Raw genomic sequence first — 19,833 nt, 5'->3', positions numbered from 1 at the left:
GTATAACACTTTGGTCAGATATGGATATTGTCTACATCCAACAGAAAAAATGTATCATAACTGACTGGAATGAAATTAACACTGTTTGAAAAAGTTTTAATTACACTATTATATGTTTCTCTTTTATTTTATAGTAATGAACTATAGCTTAATTGTTCGATGTCGTAGAAACAGTGCTACAATGCTAAAGAGAAGTATACTTTGATCTTCTCGTGGGGGGAGGGGGGGTTGGAGGAGCTCTCAGGCTTGTTTTAAATAATTTTAAATCAAGTTATCAAATGTTTCACATTTTGTACATTATTCAACATTTTTAGTCTACTCTGTTTCAGTACATCTCTTACATTTGTTAACCCACTTATTAAAGCTATCTAGCTAAGCTCTATTGGCTGACCTTCCAGCCTCGGCTGGTTTATTCCATTTGAGATATGAATTCATTGTTTCCGTCTTTCCGACAAGAATGATTTTGGTTCAATGACTCGTGAAACCCAAGATTTTTTAAGATTTCCGTCCAGACACTTCCTTTGTGAAATCAAATGTTAAAAAAATGCAAAAAAATCCATATTGCTGATTCGCGAAATAAAGTCAAAAAGTGGAAAAAGTGGACAAAATAGCTGTTTCTGGCTGAAAACGCTATTTTAAGGGTTAATATCTTGAGTTAGGTCTCTCTTTTCTCAAGCTAAAATTTTCATTAAATTTTAACCCTATGAGTTTTGCCTGAGACCGTCATATTTGTATATGTAATCAAATGATAACAAGTGCAATTCGAATATAATTGCACGTGTGATTTTTTTGTTATTGCTCCCGAAGGGAGCCTATGTTGCTTCACGAGGCTGGGGATCGAGCTGGCGAAAAATTGTTCAAGAAAAAACGGGACGATGTAACCTAGTGACCGCATCTACTAAAAGATTGCTGTGTGGTGAGCTTTTAAGCTAGCTCGACCGCGCGAACAGATATTTTGCGTTTTTGGCGCTCCAAAGTCATGGCTTGGAATACAACAACACCGCGTGAACAGAAATTTAGCGTCTTTAGCGCTCCAAAGTCATAGCTTGGAATACAACAAAAAGCAACGAAGCAACTTGGTACTTGGGACCAACGGATTAGAATAGGTGGATTAAGAACTCATAGAAAACACTCCTCGTTAGGTTATCAAACTTTTTTACGAGTTTGCTAGCAATTAAAACTTGATAAGTTGTAAAAAAGTTGTAAAAAATCATTACTTTCAACATTTTCATTGGTCATTACGTATCACGTGGTATATTTTAAATAAGAAAATGCACTTTTTTAGCCCTTTCTATCCAATGCAGAAATTAGCCAAATAATTTGAAATTTATTTTCCTAATTCTAAATACAGTCTTCTTTCACCAGTATGCAACCCATTCGTGACCCATCGATAGTTTCTTAGTTATAGACCATACGTTAATTTTCACTTATCTGAAGATTGCCATTGACAAAAGATTAAAAATTTACATTAAAACTGGTCTAGCGTTTGTTGATGCTAAAACTTAAGTGCAGGATTTAAAATATTTGCAAAATCATCAAAATTGATCGAATCATAGGACAAATTCGTTTTCGAAACTGTATAAATTGGAAAATTGTTCTTATAAAAACAATGAAAAAACTAAACGAGGAGTGCGCAGAGTCATTTACAGATTTTTCTTGTAACAATGAGAAGACAATGGATCTCTCTTGGGAGCAACGAGAGAAGTTAATCCACCTATTCTAATCCGTTGTTGGGACCAGGTGGTTTTAGAAAGTAGAAGGTATAATCCCATAGACTGTTCTGCAACTTTGATAGTAAGTATAATACTATTTTATCAAAAGTAATGTTTCAGATAGGAAAAGTAATGTTTCAGATAGGTTCTTTTTGCTTTGTATCCTTCTTGTATAATCAGGCATCATCAGTTGCTTTATACTGTTACTTTTGGGTAATTATTATCAGAAATTGGAAAAAACTTTGCATACCACCATTAACGAACCTTCTGTTTTATTTCCAGGCGATGTCAATTGAATTCAATTGATCCAAATTTTCGTAATTGAACTATCAAATTTTATCAAACAGAATCAAACTATATATAGGTGTTTGGTTACTGAACCTGATCGAAGACGACCCTGTCGCACGAAAGAAATATTTCTATCCCCAGACAAACAAATTGCGCTACCAGATAAGTGAACCACGCGGCTCGATAAGTGAACGTGTTGTCACGAGTTAACGCACGACGGTCGACTAAGTTTGCATGAAAGCGGGCAGAATAGGGATGATGAAATTGACGCCCATGTGTGATCGCCCAATTGTTTAAGTAGGTCTCGCAGACCACGCGTTCAGTCCGGGGTAAGTCTCAAAAAGTAATGTTAAAATCCTCGGACACGAAACAAGAAAATCCCTGGAGTCCGGGGAATCGGCAGGGTCGTTCGAACATAATTCAACTTTACCAGAATCTTTTAGTTTCGTGACTGTTCGATTTAGTTGCGGTAATCTAACACTTATCGTTTGATAATGTTAGATTAGATTGGTACCCGTGAAAAAGGGTAATTTGCATCATTTGAGGGAAACTTTACATTGCCTCCAAACTGTAAAATGTAAATTAAATGTTTTTGACTTTTGAATTTTTACAATTTTATTACCAGAAAGCTCTACTATTTGGATGCGATACCAGTTTCCCTCCAGTGATTACCCTTTTTCACGGTAATCAAACAGTCTGATCTGATTGACATCACCTGGATATTTATTACAAATTATCTATTGACAGTTTCTTCTTCTCTATTCCTATTTCAGCTTTATGGTTTTGCCTTCCAGCCTTCGTTCATTCACCATGACAAATACCATATTAACCATTAAAGTAGTTTTACACGTTGGAAAAATGACAAGAGTTTTGACTTCAAAATGTTGAACAAGAATTAGAATGAATTGTCTTCATTTTTAATGGAGCTGTGCAATGTTTGTGCAATGGGACACCAAAACAGCAACCATTTTAGCCGAACCTCCACAGAATCATCTTTTTTGTACTGTCCAAGAAACATGGATCTGTTTGTTGTTGAAGATGATGTGACGATAGAGAGAAAAAGCTGACCAGAAGGCAGTGTCCATGTTATCTCAAGTAATCCCATTTTAGAGCAGTTGACGGTACACAAGCTTGACATTAACACTCCTTTTGTTGGAGAAATTCCTGAAGGATATTTCATGTTATGTTCCTGTTGTTTGGTTGTATTTTGAATCATTTTGGTTTTGGAATGCTTCTGTATCCACTGTATTCTTTACAAAACAATATTACATTACGATATAGACAACAACTTAGCTGAAAATTATATCATTGTCAAAATATAGTCTTGGAAATTATAAATTAATGTTTTGATATGTTTGTTATTTTTATTTTTGTTATTGTTGTTTCAAAGAAAATGCTTTTGAGAAGAAAGTCATTCAAATATTTCCTGAAGATTATTCCAAGAAATAAAACATGAAAAGCTTTGTAATTCAAGCTTTATAAGGTATCTATTAAAGGGGGCATGTTTAGTGCAAGCTATGGCTGAGAAAAATTGAATACTTTGCAATATCACTGTATTTCTGACAAAAATAAACACGGCATTTCGCCTTTTCTGAATTTCAATCAATCACTGTCAAATGCCTGTCATCGGGAGCATCATAGCGAAAGCTACTTGCTAGTTAATTTTGTGAGTCCGAAAGGACGAGGAAAATTCGAAACAAAAAAATCACTAATCGCACAATGGCTTTCACTATTTTTCCCAGTTAGGAAAGTAAATTACAGAAATTACACTGACAGTTTGTCACCGGTTAATTGTTTTAAGATTGATGACGTCATTTCTAGATTTTTCTTCAGGCACCTATATCTCGTGATTGGCTTGTCTGTTTCCTTTCAAATTTCGCATGTGACAATTTGACAATAATGCCTTGAAATTAACTTAATTAGATTTTGTCAATTTTGGTGATGATAATGGAACTTAGTTCGGGTAAGCCGAATAGTTCAACAATGGAACTTCAGTTCGGATAAGGATTTCTTAAGGAATTTACTCGAAATCTCGAATTAGTAATTCATTAAATTGTCGAACAAATGATTTGAAAAAATAGTCGGAATTCGGATGAAGGTCCCTTAAAAAGTTTGATTAAGCTCGATTAAAACCCAGCTAGATGAATAGGGTCTGTTTTGAACCAGGGGGAGGTACTTACAATCACCCTCGAAATATATTGAGATTTTAGTGTATTTTAACGTTTTTCAGAATTCAAAGCTCGGGCGAGAATTGCTATTTTAGCACTTCAACTTTTTTCCATTCAATATTTCGATTTTAGAGGGGTTTGGTGGCTTCTAGGCTATATTCCAAGCCTCATTCGAGCAAATTTGAGCTTTTAAATCCTGAGATCCTCTCCTAAAGTCTTAAGTCTCATGTTAAAACTCTACTTTCCAACTGTAGTTTAAGGCGCTTAAAAATCAATTGTGGTGTTCAAAATTACACCGGGAACTTCCCTTAGTCTCAAATATGTAGTGGATGATTGTAGGTCCGAGGTCCGAGCCAAAGTTCGAAAATCGACCCTTCGAAAAACTGAATTTCGAAAAAAAATGTATTTTTTGAGATTTTTGACTATTTCCAAAATTTCAGCAAAATTTTCAAATCTCGGTCCAACTTGCCAACCTCGTCCCCGTGTATTCCAGGCTTTATTTACGTTACTTATGGACGCCAGAGAATACCCTGTTGTTGGCTGGTGCAAGTCCCCCCTCTCAGAAAAAAATTTGTCCGATTTTGTTGAAATTTTGCACACTTGATCCTTGGGTGAAACCCGGGGGTGGTTTTTTCATTTTTTCAAAATTCTCATTTTTAAGGGCGTGGTCACGAGTTATAGTCCCAAAACGAGGCTAAAACTTTGGGGCAGGCTGGAGACTTCAAAAATGGTCGGATTTGGCTGAAATTTTGCACACTTGTTCCTTGAGTGAATACCTGGGGGTGTTTTTTTCATTTTTTGAATTTTTTTCAATTTTAAGGGCGTGGACACAATATTTTGCCAAAACGAGGCTAAAACTTTGAGGCAGGCTGGAGACGTCAAAAATGGTCGGATTTGACTGAAATTTGGCACCCTTGTTCATTGGGAAAATATTTTGGGATGAGTTTTTTATTTTTCAAAAATTATCATTTTTGGGGCCTGGGGACGAGTTTTTAGCCTAAACGAGGCTAAAACCTATTTAAGAAATGCTAAAATTTTCCTTAAGCCATTAAGTTTACAATTTGGCTAGGTACCCCCAAATGGCTTTGAACATACTTTCAAATCGTTCAAACCAGCGATAACTGTTACGGTGATTGAAATTTTAACATTTCGTGGTCTTTTTTTCTGCGAGAGATTGACCTTTGCATTTTTAATCATTAGTGTTGGTCAAATAGACTGAAATATCTTTCATGTTGCTTGTAAGAACCAATATTTTATAATCTTTTCGGAAAGTGACATTTTAAAGGTTTTGTTTTTAAATAAGAGTGATATCGTTTGCTTACTCATCAATTTTAATTCACAACCTTTTCATATCGGATTGATACGGATTCTCATCTGTACATCAGTAATGATAATGTCTGGACTCTTTTAAATATCTATCTACTTTTAATTTTTTCCTATAAAAATATTTAAATCTTTAATACCTCAGAAATTAAAAAAAATGTCTAAAATGAAAAGTTACTACCAAAAAAAGAAAGAAAATGAAAGAAAAATATTTCTATCCCCTTTACATGAAGTTTTTTTTCAATTTTTAATACGGTTGACGATATTCGGGGATGACGGTTCCCTTGGAAATGGAAACTTTTTTGTGTTATTTATAAGAATAACCCACAGGGAAACCTTTCATGCTTGACTGTTGATTACAGTTACGCCTTTGGAGGTAGTCTCCCTAGATATCATTGACGAATCAAATGATAAACATCTCGGTCCTGAAACATACTTCTAAGTACTTTGTTAAATATTCAAAGAAATTCGAATTTTCTTTGTACAGAACAAACACTACGTCGAGCCAAATTTACTTGACTTCGATTGCACTCCGATTTGACAAATAATTCAAATTTCTATTCAATTGATTGACGGTTTTTGATTGAAACGTTTGATTTGTTTTCTTTTGTGCTGTCATTACACATTCGTTTGATAAGGTATAGCTGGTGGTTTATTTCTTAATTTCTAAAAATAACTCCTAAATTTCGTCTAAAACACTCATTTTTAGGCAAAAAAAGAACCAATTTTTTTAATGGTTCGCCAAAATTTAAAGAAATGTCTCGTCAAATTTAAGATTTTATAGGATTTTTCTGCTCTCCAAAATTAGTTCTCTTAAGACATACACATTGAACCTTGAAATTCTAACCAGATATTTTGTTAGTGAACGAAACGAATAATACTGAAAATGAGATAATTGTTTTCTTTTTAATTAGAACACCTAAAATTTGGCTGAGCTTATTCTTTAGCCGTTTTCAGCCTAAAATGTTCTTAAATGCGTTCTTAATTTTTCAGACTACAAATATCATGCAAAATAAAGAGCACTTAAAATTGGTAAAATTTGGAGTTTCTTGTCATTTTTTTCCAAACTGAGGCTGTTGTTACGATGTTCTTAATTTTTTGACGAATTTCAGCCTGAATGTTCTTATAAACTGGGTTCTAATAAAAAAAACGTGTAATTTTTGGAAAAAAAAAAGAAGTTTGGAGTAGGTCCTTAGCAAACTCGATTTATATTGATAGAAATTGATTATGAAATTCTTATAAAATAATTTCACCATATCAATGAATAATTAATATCTATATAGAATTAAATCGATATTTTCTTCCTTGAATCCATGATCATTACATAGGGGATATTTTCTCCATGAAAGCCTCGATTTACTCAAGTGAGTGATTTTAATATACTAATTCTTCGTGTGAGAGTAATTCAAATTTTATGACGGATTTTCTCTCCATACTGGAGGAATACAAATGTTACAATACATATTTCTTGCTATACTTATGTTCGCCGAGATACTATCTATATTTGCGATAGAGTAGTAAAATGAACTTTGTACATCAATGTTGAACAAGGTTAGTACTACAGATCTTTCATATAGTTTAGATATAGACCCGGAGGGGGGCACTCGATCTGAAAACGACCATACGTTCGGCCCAAAATTTGGCTTCTAAAATCGGACCCTTACAGTGCAGTGAATTTCCATGAAAAATCATACCCTTACAGTGCACTTTTTCAAAATTTCTCGCCCGTAAGGGCGAATATTTTTGCAATTTTTCCTCCAAAATTGACCAATTCTCTGCCAATTTTACCAAAAAACTGGCCTTTTATCACAATTTCCTACCCTTACAGTGCACTAGCTGAACTATGAAAAACCTACCCTTAAGGGCCGAACGTCTGGTAGGTCATTTACCTTGAGTGCCCCCCCCCCCCGGATATAGATCAACTTGATGTGACCTGTGTCGGGCCTTCTTTCACCATAAACCGTCAATTAGTAACATTATGCTCAAACCGTCCATGATATTAATACCGAGTTTATGTATGTGTGTTTTTCAGCGACGGAGACGGTAAGGTTCTAATTTGGCTAGATCATGACCAACTGAGGACGACGGTAAATCAGCACTTTTACCGTCCTCGATTTTGCAGGTCAGAACTGCGGGTTTTTCCAAATCGCTTCAGTCACTCGCTAATATCTTCGCTTTGAGAGTTTTTAAGGTTGGGCATTAGAGTGCTGACATATCTTTATGACAGTAGTTTTGGAGATTCTTCTCAATGAAGTATAAGCCCCAAGAGGTGCTAGAAGCGAATCTTTAACCTTTCTCAGGCAAGAAAAAGTGAAGCCTTAGAATATACGCCGTATTTGTTGTTGGTTGGAAAAATCTCAAAACTTAATGAGCGGGGGGGGGTGGAATAAATATGTCCTGGCTGGAAAATTTTTGAAAAGGAGGCTAATACAGCTGAATTAGGACAAAAGAGGATACTTTCAAAAACATTTTTCCAAAAATCAATAAGCGGGGGGGGGGACGGCTATTAGGTACCCGAGAGTATACGAATGAAGTATTAATATAAATCACATTTTCATGGTCATTCTATATAGACTTTTCATAGAAACAACTCGTATTATCATATAATGCCTATACTACTGCATTAAACCATGAATTCATAAATTCATGATTAAACGCATTATAAACGACTCCAGTCTAGTTTTGGTCAAGTCAACGTGTACACTCTTTGTGAATATGCGTTTTTTTATTTACAAGGACACCAGCCTGAGATTTAGGCCCTCAGAACAATAGCTCTATTGTTTGGCACAATAGAAATTTAAGAGCAATCTCGGACTCAGCTAAACATACTGGTTCTTATAAATAAAAAAAGTGCATAATTCCTGACGATCATCGGTTCCTAATTTTCCAAGTTCTAAACAATGTATTCTGGCGCGAATGTTGTCAAATAACGACTTCCTTTTTTCAGATAAAATGGCAGCTCCAAGTCGCCTTGGTAATCTAACATTCTCTTATCACAAAGAAACAAATGGCTCCTTGAAAAAGTTACGAAAGCCGAGAACTAGTGATTTTTTGAACGACCGAAACAACAGCACGCTCGCATCTTCATCATTCATTTTTGAAAAGCGTAAACAAAATACTGATGATCCAACCAATCGAGACAAACGTTCCAACTATGAACCAAGTAATCGAGAAAATGTTCAAGATTCGAAAACAGAAGCGGAGCAGTTTATTCAAAATGAATCAGCGGGTCAGTACCATCCTACTAAAGATGAGCTCCAGAGTAAACAATATATTTCAAACCCTGTTAACGAACTTCATATGAATAAAGCCTCAGATCTGTATGAACAAGACCAAAATGGTACTATTCCTCCAGATAATCGAGACGAAATATACAATGTCGATACTGTAGATAGATCAACCTTAGATCCTCTTGAAAACCTACTTGAAAATAGTCCTGAAACAAAGTTTTACCCTGATGGCAACAATAATCTTTGTGGTGATGATGAAATTGAAAGCCCGCAAAATGGTTATGAAAATGATCTAGTTACAAATGTTTTATCAAGAGAAGTTGAAGAAACGAAAAATACACTTCCCGAAGAAGGACATGCTACAAATAATATAAACACGCCAGACTCCTTCGTTACTAAAAACACCGTTTTTGAGGAGAGGAGTTCGTATGAACGCAGTAGAAATATAACCGATTCTTTTTCTCAAGGAAGAGGTAGCGAAAATATGATTTCATCTGAAAAATTGCATTATGCAGAATCGATAAATGATAGATCGAATATTTCAAAAGGAAATATTACCGCTAGCCGAAGTCACAGATCAAATGGATCGAAAGATGTCCAGAGAAATGTCAGTTTTTCTATCCCGGATGAAAACCATGGTCCCGTTGCTAAGGTAACGAGAAGTAACAGTAAACGACTTATCAACGATGACAACAACCTCAAATCACTTTTCACGTTGGCGCGTAGTAATGAGAATCTAAATAACCTAAGTGATGATGACTGTTACTCCAAGCAGGAACACGTGGCGGAGCTTTCGAAAAGACAACGCGTTGTTGAAGAATTTTCCTGTCAAGAAATGAATGTTTTACAACAAAATAACAATTCTTTGAGGAAACTTCCCGTAAATGAATCTTATAAAGGAGGAGAGATGGGCACACATCATGACAAAGTAACTGCAAGTAATAATCACTTTGGCCAAGTAGACATGAAGCCAAGATCAAATTCCCAATATAAAGCTCGTTCAAATTCGCATGGCCAGAGAGAACCTTCACTTGTAAGCAAGTCATCGGAAAGACCTTCTTCAAGAGTTAGCTTCCAGTTTGACACGAGTATTGATAATCAAAACCAGAGCAACATTTCAAAGATGGGAAATATTGTTAATCGAACTCAAAGGTGAGTTAGCTTCTCCTTTTATAATATGGAGATCTTATTTCATATTCTTACAAAATAAAAGTGAGGCAAATGGAGGGTACGGGTGAGTGCCTCCTTAAGGATACTTTTTTGTATATTTCAAATTCTGTTAAGGCCTAATGGTCGCAAAACTCATAAAACCCCTAAAGATTATGAAAAACGATAAAAACGTTTTTTTTTTACCTAGTTTTTTATTTAAGATATCTGTGAGCTGCATCAGTTTTTGGTCAATAATGTTAATTTAACGACCATCTAAGGCCTTCTGGACGCAATATGGATGTTAGATGAACGTTTCTTTGACGCCGGTTGTCATGATCTTATAGATTCTGATTACGCGCACTGCACGCATTCAATCTAAAGGCCATAAAATCAAATTTTCCACATCCCTTTAGAGCAAAGCGTGTTGTGCGATGAGATTATGATCTTACAAACCACACCTATCTATTGTTTCTAGCCTGACTTCCAAAGATATTTCTTCTCTGATGAGTTACGATGGTGAAAATACAGAGGCTAATCATCATCCTGTTCAACGACAGTCTCCTCAAGTCAAACCTAAACGAATACTTCCTTCGACCAACACCAGACGGATGTTACCTAAACCAGACTGGAATTTCAATTCACATAGCTTCAGAACATCGAATTCTAGGATAGAAGACAACCAAACAAGAATAAAGAAGCCTCAAAGTTTTGCAGGTAAATCTTGTTAGATGTTTTAATTTTACGTAAGTATTCCTGTTTCATATCTTCACTTCACTTCACTTCACTTAAGCAAAAAATGTCTTCCTTTTCCTCTTCCTGACCGATCTTGCTCCACATTCGTGTCAATCAAATGTGAAAAAGCTAGTGAATTGAAATTGATGAGTAAACAAACGATACCGCTCTTATTTAAAAACAAAACCTTTTATTGTTTTTGAAAATTCTTGGAATAGCCATTCGCGAAAGTTTATGCTCGCGAAAAATTCTAGACAAAATAGAAATTTGTTAAACTTCAAACTTTGAATAAAATGTAACGTGTATGGCACTTTTTAAATTTTAATCTGTTAAAGTCTAATAAGACAAAAGTTTCAAGCCAATTCAATAAATATTTGTCCCTTTAAGCCATTTTTTCATGCCAAAGATTTTACATAAAGTTGTGTGGATAAATATATGATAGACAAAAATAATTATCTCCCTTCCAACATTGTTATTGATATAACATAGAAATAGTACATTTTTCTTAGGGTGTAAATATAAAAATTGTACCCTTATCGGCCCTCTATGCAACGATCCTTAGACCATGTTCACACGTCACTGTTCCGTTTCGCTCTGGTATGATTTTCGTTACGGATCAAGTGTGTTACTATTGGTTTCGGAACGTTTCGGAGCAAGAAAACGGAGCAGTTCCATTCCGATAAAAATAGTGGAGCGAAATCGTTTCGATCTGTTTTGCTTTGTAACGTTAATTTTTTACGTTTCGAATTTTGACGTTCACACTTGTTTCGAAACCGTTTCGTTTCGTTTCGGAACGGAACCGTAACGTCTGAATATGGGCTTAGTCTTACCTCCGATCATAGTCATTATAAAAAACCCTGGTCTGGCAATGTATTGTTTTAGCTTTTTGTTCCATTTTCCTTTGTTACGTACAAAAGACAAGTTGCGATTTGCATACTTTTTGATCACGTTTCCAAAATCTCCTCTTGGGATTAGTCTATTTTCTAATCAAATGATCAAAAAGCTTGCAAAATAAATCGATTTTGGTACGTAAGCTCTATCTTTTAACAATAAAAAGAGACAAAAGCCTTCCAGACCAGTGTTTTTATAATGACTATGCTCCGATAAGGACCGGCTTATAAAAGACCGATAAGGTATTATTGGTTAAGACACCCCCTTCTCACAGACCCGATAGGATTTTTTCAGCCAGTGGGGATAAAAATAACGGACTGAAAATCGATGGAGATTGATATCCCAATATTCTTTATGGCTGGAGATTTCATATTTTTTGTTTTCGAGAATGGGAAAAATAGCATAATATTATGCAGTGAGGATTGGTTTATTTGATTATTTTGACCTTTCGTTTTCCGTTACAAGTTCATGGCCATGCCCCAAAAAGATGGTATTTCGCGTTCCAATCTATCGCATATTTCTTTTGATTTTGAATACTCTCCCAGCGAAAACAACATGCCAAATTATACATGGCTATTATTGTTTGTTCTTCCTTCCCCCTGAAATTGAATTTGTTTTAAAATGGTTGCAGTCTCTGTATATTCACTAAGGCCTTTCCAGTCACGGTCTATAGAAAGCTTTATATCAAGCATTTGTGCCGCCTCTAAATTCAATAGTTGCACTTTTAATAATTACCAAGAACAGTAAAATCCAAAGCCCTATAATAAGTCAGTGCATTTTACCGATCCGCAAAATTACATTTTATGACAAGGATCTTATGTGTCATATCAAAAATACCAAATTGATCAAAACTTAAGGGGTGGTACAGGAGAAGCCCTCCCCCTAGTTTTGAACCGCCCCTAAAGGACTAGTATGGATAGGGTTAGGTTTTAGCTACATGTTTTTTTAAGCAAGTGTATGTACCTTGGTCATGCTCGTGTATGCTTCTTTCAAGTTTTTGAAGCACCCAGGCAAAGCCAATGCTTATTATATGCTTATGAATCATGTTTTTGATTCACCCCGAGCCAAGTTTTTAGTGAAATTTCAGAAATTTTGTAAAAATTTGTTCAGATTTTGGGAGCAGTGGTAAGTTCCTAGCCGTGGAATGTCTTTTTTTTACTTGACCTCTACCAAATCTTTTTAAACAGATAAAAAATGACAACTTGAAAAATATTTCAGGCTGACATAATGCTTAGGAATTCTGCAAATCTGAGCCTTCATATGCTTATAAATGTTATGTATAGGGCCTTGGAAAATCGCTTTTTCTGTCTGCGAACGTATCATCATCATTCGATTTAGGTCCGAAGGGACTTAGGTCGAAAATAAAAATTGACCTTCAAACCACTGTGCTTGTGATACTCAGTTTCTCACTCTCTAGCCCTGTTCCTTGTTACAAAATATCAAGAGATTTGTGCTTTCTCTAGCGCTTTGGGTAAAACAACGAAAGAGTCATAATGTTAAATGTTTTTTTAATCTTTCGTTTTAGGTGAACCCACAGACCTAGATGGTAAGAGCATTCAAAACATTGGCGATGCATTGCTATCTTCCGATGAACTAGAATCCATACACTCAACGAACGTCGATAATGTTTCGAGCAATGACCAATATCAAGAAAAGGATGATTCAACATTGAAACCACGTGACTTCAAAAAAGGAAACATCAAAATTTCTCGTTCTCCCGGTTTCAAAAGTCATTCATTCTCAATAGCAAGGCCGGAGACCAAACAAGAATCCCGCCCAATTGATAATACCGCCCTTTCTAAAATGGGCGTTCATTTAATCTCATCAGATAGTGACACAGCTAGGTCGAGTCAAACTCAAAAGGAATTCAACCAGCAAAGCTTGGATACCAACCAGCGGGCGGTCTCGCCTGCTCACTCATTCGTACGTAACCGGACTAGAAGTTTTGATGAATTATTAAGCGGTACACCTCAAGTAAAACACCTTGAATACACTGAATCAACAAGGGAAAACAGCGCCAAGACAACATCTAAATATAACTCAATGAATATCAATTATGTAGCAGTTAAGGAAAATGATGTCGAAATTATGCAGAATGATTCATCACCCGTGAATAGCATCTCATTCCGTTCTTCATCTTCACCGAGTTATGATGAGAAGAAGATAGGAAGAAATGAAAGTATCAAACTAAACGAAAATTTCGCTTCTCTATCTTTGAAACAAGAAGAATCAAGAAACTCCAAACATCAAAGATCTGTTCTCTTATCCCCGCAAGAGCAGAACAGTGAAGACGCAAAGACACGAAGATCTTTCCAGTTATCTCCACAAGAGCAAGACGTCGGGGACACCAAGAAAGAAGTATCTTCAACAAACACTCATGGAGTAATTAATGATCATATCGACGCTGTTAATCAACGTTTAAAACAAAACAGTCGCTGGACGGACAATCCCAAAACAACATCTAAAACTGGACATACTCACTATAAACAAAGTAAAAAACGTGCTGTCAATCGAAAGAAAAATCAACACAAACGTGTCACCATGGAGTATGGAGAGTATGGCCACGTCATGATGAAAGACAATGATTCTGAAGGGCGTGCGTCCATAGATGATGGTTATGAGACATCCAGAACCTACGGTAGCGATCTCACGAACTCGACCGCCAGTGAACTCTACCAATCTACATCTAATGGATTGAATTTAGAACATGGTACACCATCAACCAATCAGAAGCCTTCATCTTCAATTTCAACCAATCACAAGGTACAATCTTTGTCAAACTTACATGAAATCTTGAATCTGGAGTGTGAAGACGAGCGTAAAAAGCAACATGAAGAGGAACAGAGAATACACGTAGCCACCGAGGCCCAGGAAGATTTAGAACAAGGGCGCAAGGGAATCCATCAAAAGTTGGACAACATGTTAAAAGCGCGCGTCAAGACAATGAACGCTTCTGACCGCTCGTTCACCAAACGACAAACGAAGTTCCCAGATCCGTTGTTATTAGCCAACGAGCCCCCTTTAATCATTGATAAGGAACCATCCTTGCGACTTGAAGAATCAATCGAATCTCTTTCCAAACAGCAGCAAAATTCTGATCCGCCATCAATCCCTTACACCTCAAACCAGCAAAGTATTGGCCATCAACAAGCTGGTTCTCAACCCTACAGCCAACACACACCAGCAGTTGAATTACCTTATACCCAGCAAACAGTAACAGAATTTTCTCAGAATGTGAACCGACCAGAAAGATCACACTCTTTGAACCAAAAACCTCCAGTTATGGAATATCTATCTAACCAACAGCCAATCGATATGAATTTCCAAACCAATCAACAACCTTCCTTCAATGGGAATCACCAGCGAAACGTCCCAGGAAATCACCAGTCAATGCTGTCAGGGAATCTTCATCAAAACCAAAATAGTAGTTTCAACTACACCCAACCACCAACACACGAAGGCTATCAGCAAATGTCGACAGCTTTCTCAGGGAATCATCAATCACTGAATTCAGGAAATCACCAATCAATGGTTCCAGGAAATCACCGATCAATGGTTCCAGGAAATCACCAATCAATGGTTCCAGGAAATCACCAATCAATGCTTCCGGGGAATCACCACGATAATCCACACATGAATTTCAACCAAAATCAACAACCAACGAACGAAATCCCAGACGACCTTTACGCAAAGCCGGACAAAGCAAATCGCCACAGTGAATACACAACGTCAAATCAACAACAACCACGTAAAATCGACGCGTCTTACAACACCCCGTCAAGCTCGAATTACGTCAGTCTCACGTCGTCGTTCCATTCTACAGCGCCGTTAATGGAGAAGAAATTATTCCATTTGAGAGATAAAGACACGTCAGAACTTAACAAGAAAGAATCGATGCTGAGTGAACTTAAACTTGCGATGTTTAAACGTAGTCGACCAGCCTCGCCGGAAATCGAAGATACAGACCATCACCCCTATCCGGTCATCAAAGAAGATTACGGAAACACCCCTCAGCACGATTATCGACAAGAGAATAATTATGGAAATTCGTCCGTCAATCATGAACTATATCAACAAAATTCTCAAAGCTCATACGGAACAAATATGTCTAATGCAGGACAAATTGATCTTTATAACAGCTTCCCGTTACCTACACACAAGCAAAACGAAGAACTAGCAAACGGCTTCCAAGCGTACACCAACCAATCCGAATCGGAAGAGAAACTAACCGATGAAAATCCGATTGACAAAAACCAAGTCATGATGATGTTAAAATCTCACATTAAAGACAAAACCGGGTTAAGTTCATTAACCAGAAACAATAAAGATATAAATTTCAGTCGACCAAAAATCTCAAGTCAAACTTTCTCTCTTATATCTAAAGATATTGATTCCGAAATGGTTCAAAATGAATCCCGAAAACTGGAACCCGATTTTTCCGATCAAACTCCAGAGATTCTGGTTACCGAATTCAGATCACCCGAAGTACAGCGCTCGAGAGGACTTACGATAAATCACTCAGATGAATTTGAAACTGTCAATGTCCGCAACCGCGCCTCAACTTTTACCGAAGCTCAACCAGAGACAGATACAAACACCCAAGCAATTCCTCCCATGGATGAAGTTGATAGCTCACCTAAGAACAATTCTCACTTGTCCCGAACAGACAGTTTTCAATCGCCTTATTCAATCAAATATACTCAAGATGGATCAAGCTTACCTGAGGAAAAACCAAACTTTGTATCACATGCCTCAGACACTTCTGTTTCTCGTCATGAAAGTTTTTCTTCCATTTCTGTTGAGCCGCCACAGAGCAGATCTATTTCAAGAGTTGAAAGCATGAGATCACTCAAAGAAGAGGCATCTTTATCACGAAATACAAGCTTTTCTACTGCTGATGTCATCCAATCACGGTCACGATCGTCTAGCTTCAAATCACAGATAGACGAAACCCCAATAAGACGTGATAGGAGCTACACTAATGGCTCTATTGCAGATTTACCTGAAAGTATAGCTGATGTCTCTAGATCACGCACCGAGGGATCCATATTAGATCGAAACGATAGTTTCTCGTCAATGCGCGTTGAATACCCTGAAAGCAGATCTGTGTCCCGAATTCACAGCTTTTCATCCACTGAATATCAACCCCGAACACGAAGTAATACAGTCTTAGACAGTGCTATCAGATATGAAAAAACGAAACAGATTGTTGAAGAACCTCTTGATCTGTCTCTGGATCTTGATTCAGTCGATCGAGATACAGCCGATCGAGGTACGGCAGCCGTGATATCAAATCGGACGCATGAGCCTTTGATTGCACCTGATAGTCGTGGATTGAATCTGCGCCAAACCGAGTATTATTTGCCGGAAGAAAACGAGGAGAAAGTCATTAAACCGAGCGAATACAAAACCCACCGATTCAACGACCGAAATCGTTCACCGAAAATTGAAGTCGGCACCGAGAGTCAACCGACAACTGGTCGTATTCAACTCGTAACTGATGGAACAGCTGAATCTAAAAGAATTTCGAATGAGAGAATATCAAGCAATCGTAGTGTACCTTCGGTGGTTGAGAATGAAAGAAAATTGTCGTTAACCGAACTAAAGAAAAAACGACAACAAGAACGATTAATGAACTCGAAACGACTATCTAGTTCCGAGCCATTGTTAGATAAGGTCGGTTCACTGGAGTTTGCCGACAACATCCAGACATTGACACAACACACTCCTCGGTTATCAAATAATGTACGAGTTAACGACACCGTCAGCCGAAAAAAGAAGGTCGAGAAATATTCGAGTGAAATTTACACAAATACTAATGTTGGGAGAATTAATATTCCAGATTCATTCCAGCAAAATAAAGATTCCGAATGGATGATCGACGAACACGAAAAAAGAAGTGACGAAAGATTCAACGAACGAAAACACAAACGAGAAAAAGCCGCCTCGAATTCATCCACCCCTAGGGCGTCGACACCCAAAAAATCAAAAAGGCGTTTCAGTCTAACAAATATAGTTAGTGGTGGCTCAACACCACGTTCCGCCCGCACGGATGTGACAGAATTTTCAAATATGTCAACTTCGCCCCGTTCTATGCCCGCTACACGCCCAAATAGTCGCCCTAGTTCGCCTAGTCTTGGGAAAAGAATCAAGAACATCTTCTCGCCAAGAAGTAAACGTAAAAACAAGAAAAACGATTCCCTTGATGATTCCCAAGATGAGATTGTTGATGATGACATCATTAGACGTTTAAATATGAATGTCAGTTCAAATAATAATGGAACAGTTACAGCTTCATCTCTCGGTAGTCTGGTGACGTCTGGATATTCGAGTATCCGGTCAGAATCCGGTCTCAGTATGACAGTTGCGAATGATGAAGATTTTGGTATTGATGACAGTTTCTTGAGTCACCAAGAATGGTTGAATTCACATGGTGGTAAGGTGACCGTCACAAAACGGCCGTCTATCAAACAAGCTATTGTTCCTTTCAACAGCAGCCGAAATGTGCAGAATAACGGGTCATGGAAAGTCCGGAAGAACATCGGGAAAGTGACTGTTCCGGAAGTATTTTCATCTTCGAGAAAGATTCCAGATAGACAGAATGGAGATGCGGAATTCCCTTACAATTCAAAATTCCGTAATTTGAGGTCATCACCCGCAATGACCCGGAAATCGAAATCAAAGAAAAGCGGTCTTCAAGCACATGATGATGTTGTATTTACAAGTTTCGATGTTGCAGAGTGAATATAGTTTTAAAGGCTGGAAAATATCGAAACTCGTTGATGTGTGGTGTGTTGAATAGGATATTCTTAGCAAGATGAACAGAATTATATTATAGATCGATAATATTGACTTGATATATTTATTGACTCTAATTGAAATAGCTGTGGAGTTTCTCTTGTGAGAATTGAATTAGTTCGCTAAGCTCCATTCTTCTCAATCAATATTGTTTGTCGAATATGGGTACACACGCCCAATCTGATGGATTGTTAAACATTGAAACATTATGAATTTGGTGAACAGGTTCCGAAATGATCACGTGGTATTGATATTAACTGAAGAACAAAATTGTATTGTTTTGTTGTTTAAAGGGTAATATAAGGAAATCTGTATAGATGCCCTAACCATTTATCAACCCGCACTTAGGTGATAAGCTTGCAGTATCTCAGATTGGACCTTTTGAGCTTTGAATGGATAATGTTTATGGAATTTGATTAATTAGATGATAATACTTTTTCTTATAATTTCTTTTTGTTATTGAAGTTTTGCATTTTTGTTAAAGCTAGTTCCCAAAGCACTAGATTTGTTAGGTTTAAGTAACATTTTAGCACACCCCTGTGTTACAGACCCGGTAGGACCCCACCCAACTGGAAAATTAAGCCAAATTTTGTCCCCGTCGGAAAATACCCTCCAATTTCAGCCCCTCTTGAAAATTGACTTATCACCATTTAAAATTCAATGGAAAAATTGCACTCTAAAAAACCATCCCAACTGGATTTATTGAGTCGAGAAGAAACTCCACCGGGGCTGTGAGACAGGGGTGTTATAACGTTAGATCAATACGCCTTGTTTTTCATGAAGAGTGTTTTCTCTTGTTCTAAAACCGTTCTATGATCACTCTTTGTTTACCAGACAAGATTTCAAACCAGGTAGTTTTTTAAAAACATTTTCAACCTAATGGTAATACAGTATTTTAAATTATTTAATTATTAATGTATATTGCTCAAATACTAAAATCTTTAAAATAAATTGCTTGTTCTCCCAATTTTGGAATCCTAACTTTTACTAACCTCCAAGCAGCTCTTCGTGCTCCACGCATTCCATGCATGCGCTTTAAAGGGAATGGTTCTGCAAGAAGACCTGCGAAGGTTCTCGGGTTTTCTTTGATGGCCGACACTCTGAAATTTCAGAGTACTTTTCACGATTCAATCGCGGCATTCGCATAAAATCTATCGATTTGCTCGGGCCGTCTTTGGATGCGTGGGCTAAACAAAACCGATTCTACTGCGACCGTGGCTTTCTTGCTCCGAACCAAATCTAAGATGGATCCTGAAATTCACATTTTGGCTCTTGGTCAATGTTTTGATTTTTTTATGGATTTTGAGACTTATGAAGGAAAATTCAATGTTTTAAATGTTGTTTATTCATTTTAGTGTAGCTCTGACATACACCCACAGAAGTGGCTGCTCATACTTATTGACTTAAAAGCTTTGAAAGACTGTTTTGAAAGTTGTATTAATTGTACACTGATTTTGCTTGGATGTTTTCTCATTTTTGTTCAAGATCAAGGCTCAAACACCAACCAGATTATTACAGGTATGTTCTCTTATGTAATGATTA

At 36.9% G+C, this 19,833-nt stretch overlaps 2 protein-coding genes and 1 long non-coding RNA gene across 3 annotated transcripts; all 3 read left to right on the top strand.

Moving 5' to 3' along the window:
• Nucleotides 1–1,730: 1,730 nt before the first annotated feature.
• LOC136803489 (uncharacterized) lies at nt 1,731–3,410 on the top strand. Its single transcript, XR_010846154.1, has 2 exons — nt 1,731–1,794; nt 2,774–3,410. It is a non-coding gene; the product is annotated as an uncharacterized lncRNA (long non-coding RNA).
• Nucleotides 3,411–6,868: 3,458 nt separating this feature from the next.
• Nucleotides 6,869–9,758, top strand: LOC136803537 (MATH and LRR domain-containing protein PFE0570w-like). Its single transcript, XM_067060279.1, has 3 exons — nt 6,869–7,042; nt 8,439–9,601; nt 9,717–9,758. The coding sequence occupies exons 2-3, from the start codon at nt 8,444–8,446 to the stop codon at nt 9,756–9,758; spliced, it is 1,200 nt and encodes a 399-aa protein (XP_066916380.1). The 5' UTR covers nt 6,869–7,042; nt 8,439–8,443.
• On the top strand, nt 9,756–19,240 carry LOC136803490 (uro-adherence factor A-like). Its single transcript, XM_067060228.1, has 3 exons — nt 9,756–9,873; nt 10,346–10,584; nt 13,019–19,240. Exons 1-3 carry the CDS (start codon nt 9,845–9,847, stop codon nt 18,235–18,237), a joined length of 5,487 nt encoding a protein of 1,828 aa, XP_066916329.1. The 5' UTR covers nt 9,756–9,844; the 3' UTR covers nt 18,238–19,240.
• Nucleotides 19,241–19,833: the final 593 nt, after the last annotated feature.

Source organism: Clytia hemisphaerica, unplaced genomic scaffold (assembly GCF_902728285.1).
Source record: "Clytia hemisphaerica strain Z4C2 unplaced genomic scaffold, Clytia hemisphaerica genome assembly, whole genome shotgun sequence".
Classification (NCBI taxonomy): Eukaryota; Metazoa; Cnidaria; class Hydrozoa; order Leptothecata; family Clytiidae; genus Clytia; species Clytia hemisphaerica.
Note: the sequence above shows the minus strand (reverse complement) of the source record. Positions and strands in the feature narration are given on the sequence as shown.

Excerpts from the sequence above, each read along its gene's own strand:
- LOC136803537 (XM_067060279.1), top strand. The coding sequence starts at position 8,444 with ATGGCAGCTCCAAGTCGCCTTGGTAATCTAACATTCTCTTATCACAAA. Across the intron at positions 9,602-9,716 it reads ATTCTTTGAGGAAACTTCCC|CTCGTTCAAATTCGCATGGC; the intron begins GTAAATGAATCT and ends CCCAATATAAAG.
- LOC136803490 (XM_067060228.1), top strand. The coding sequence starts at position 9,845 with ATGGGAAATATTGTTAATCGAACTCAAAG. Across the intron at positions 9,874-10,345 it reads ATTGTTAATCGAACTCAAAG|CCTGACTTCCAAAGATATTT; the intron begins GTGAGTTAGCTT and ends TATTGTTTCTAG. Across the intron at positions 10,585-13,018 it reads GAAGCCTCAAAGTTTTGCAG|GTGAACCCACAGACCTAGAT; the intron begins GTAAATCTTGTT and ends CTTTCGTTTTAG.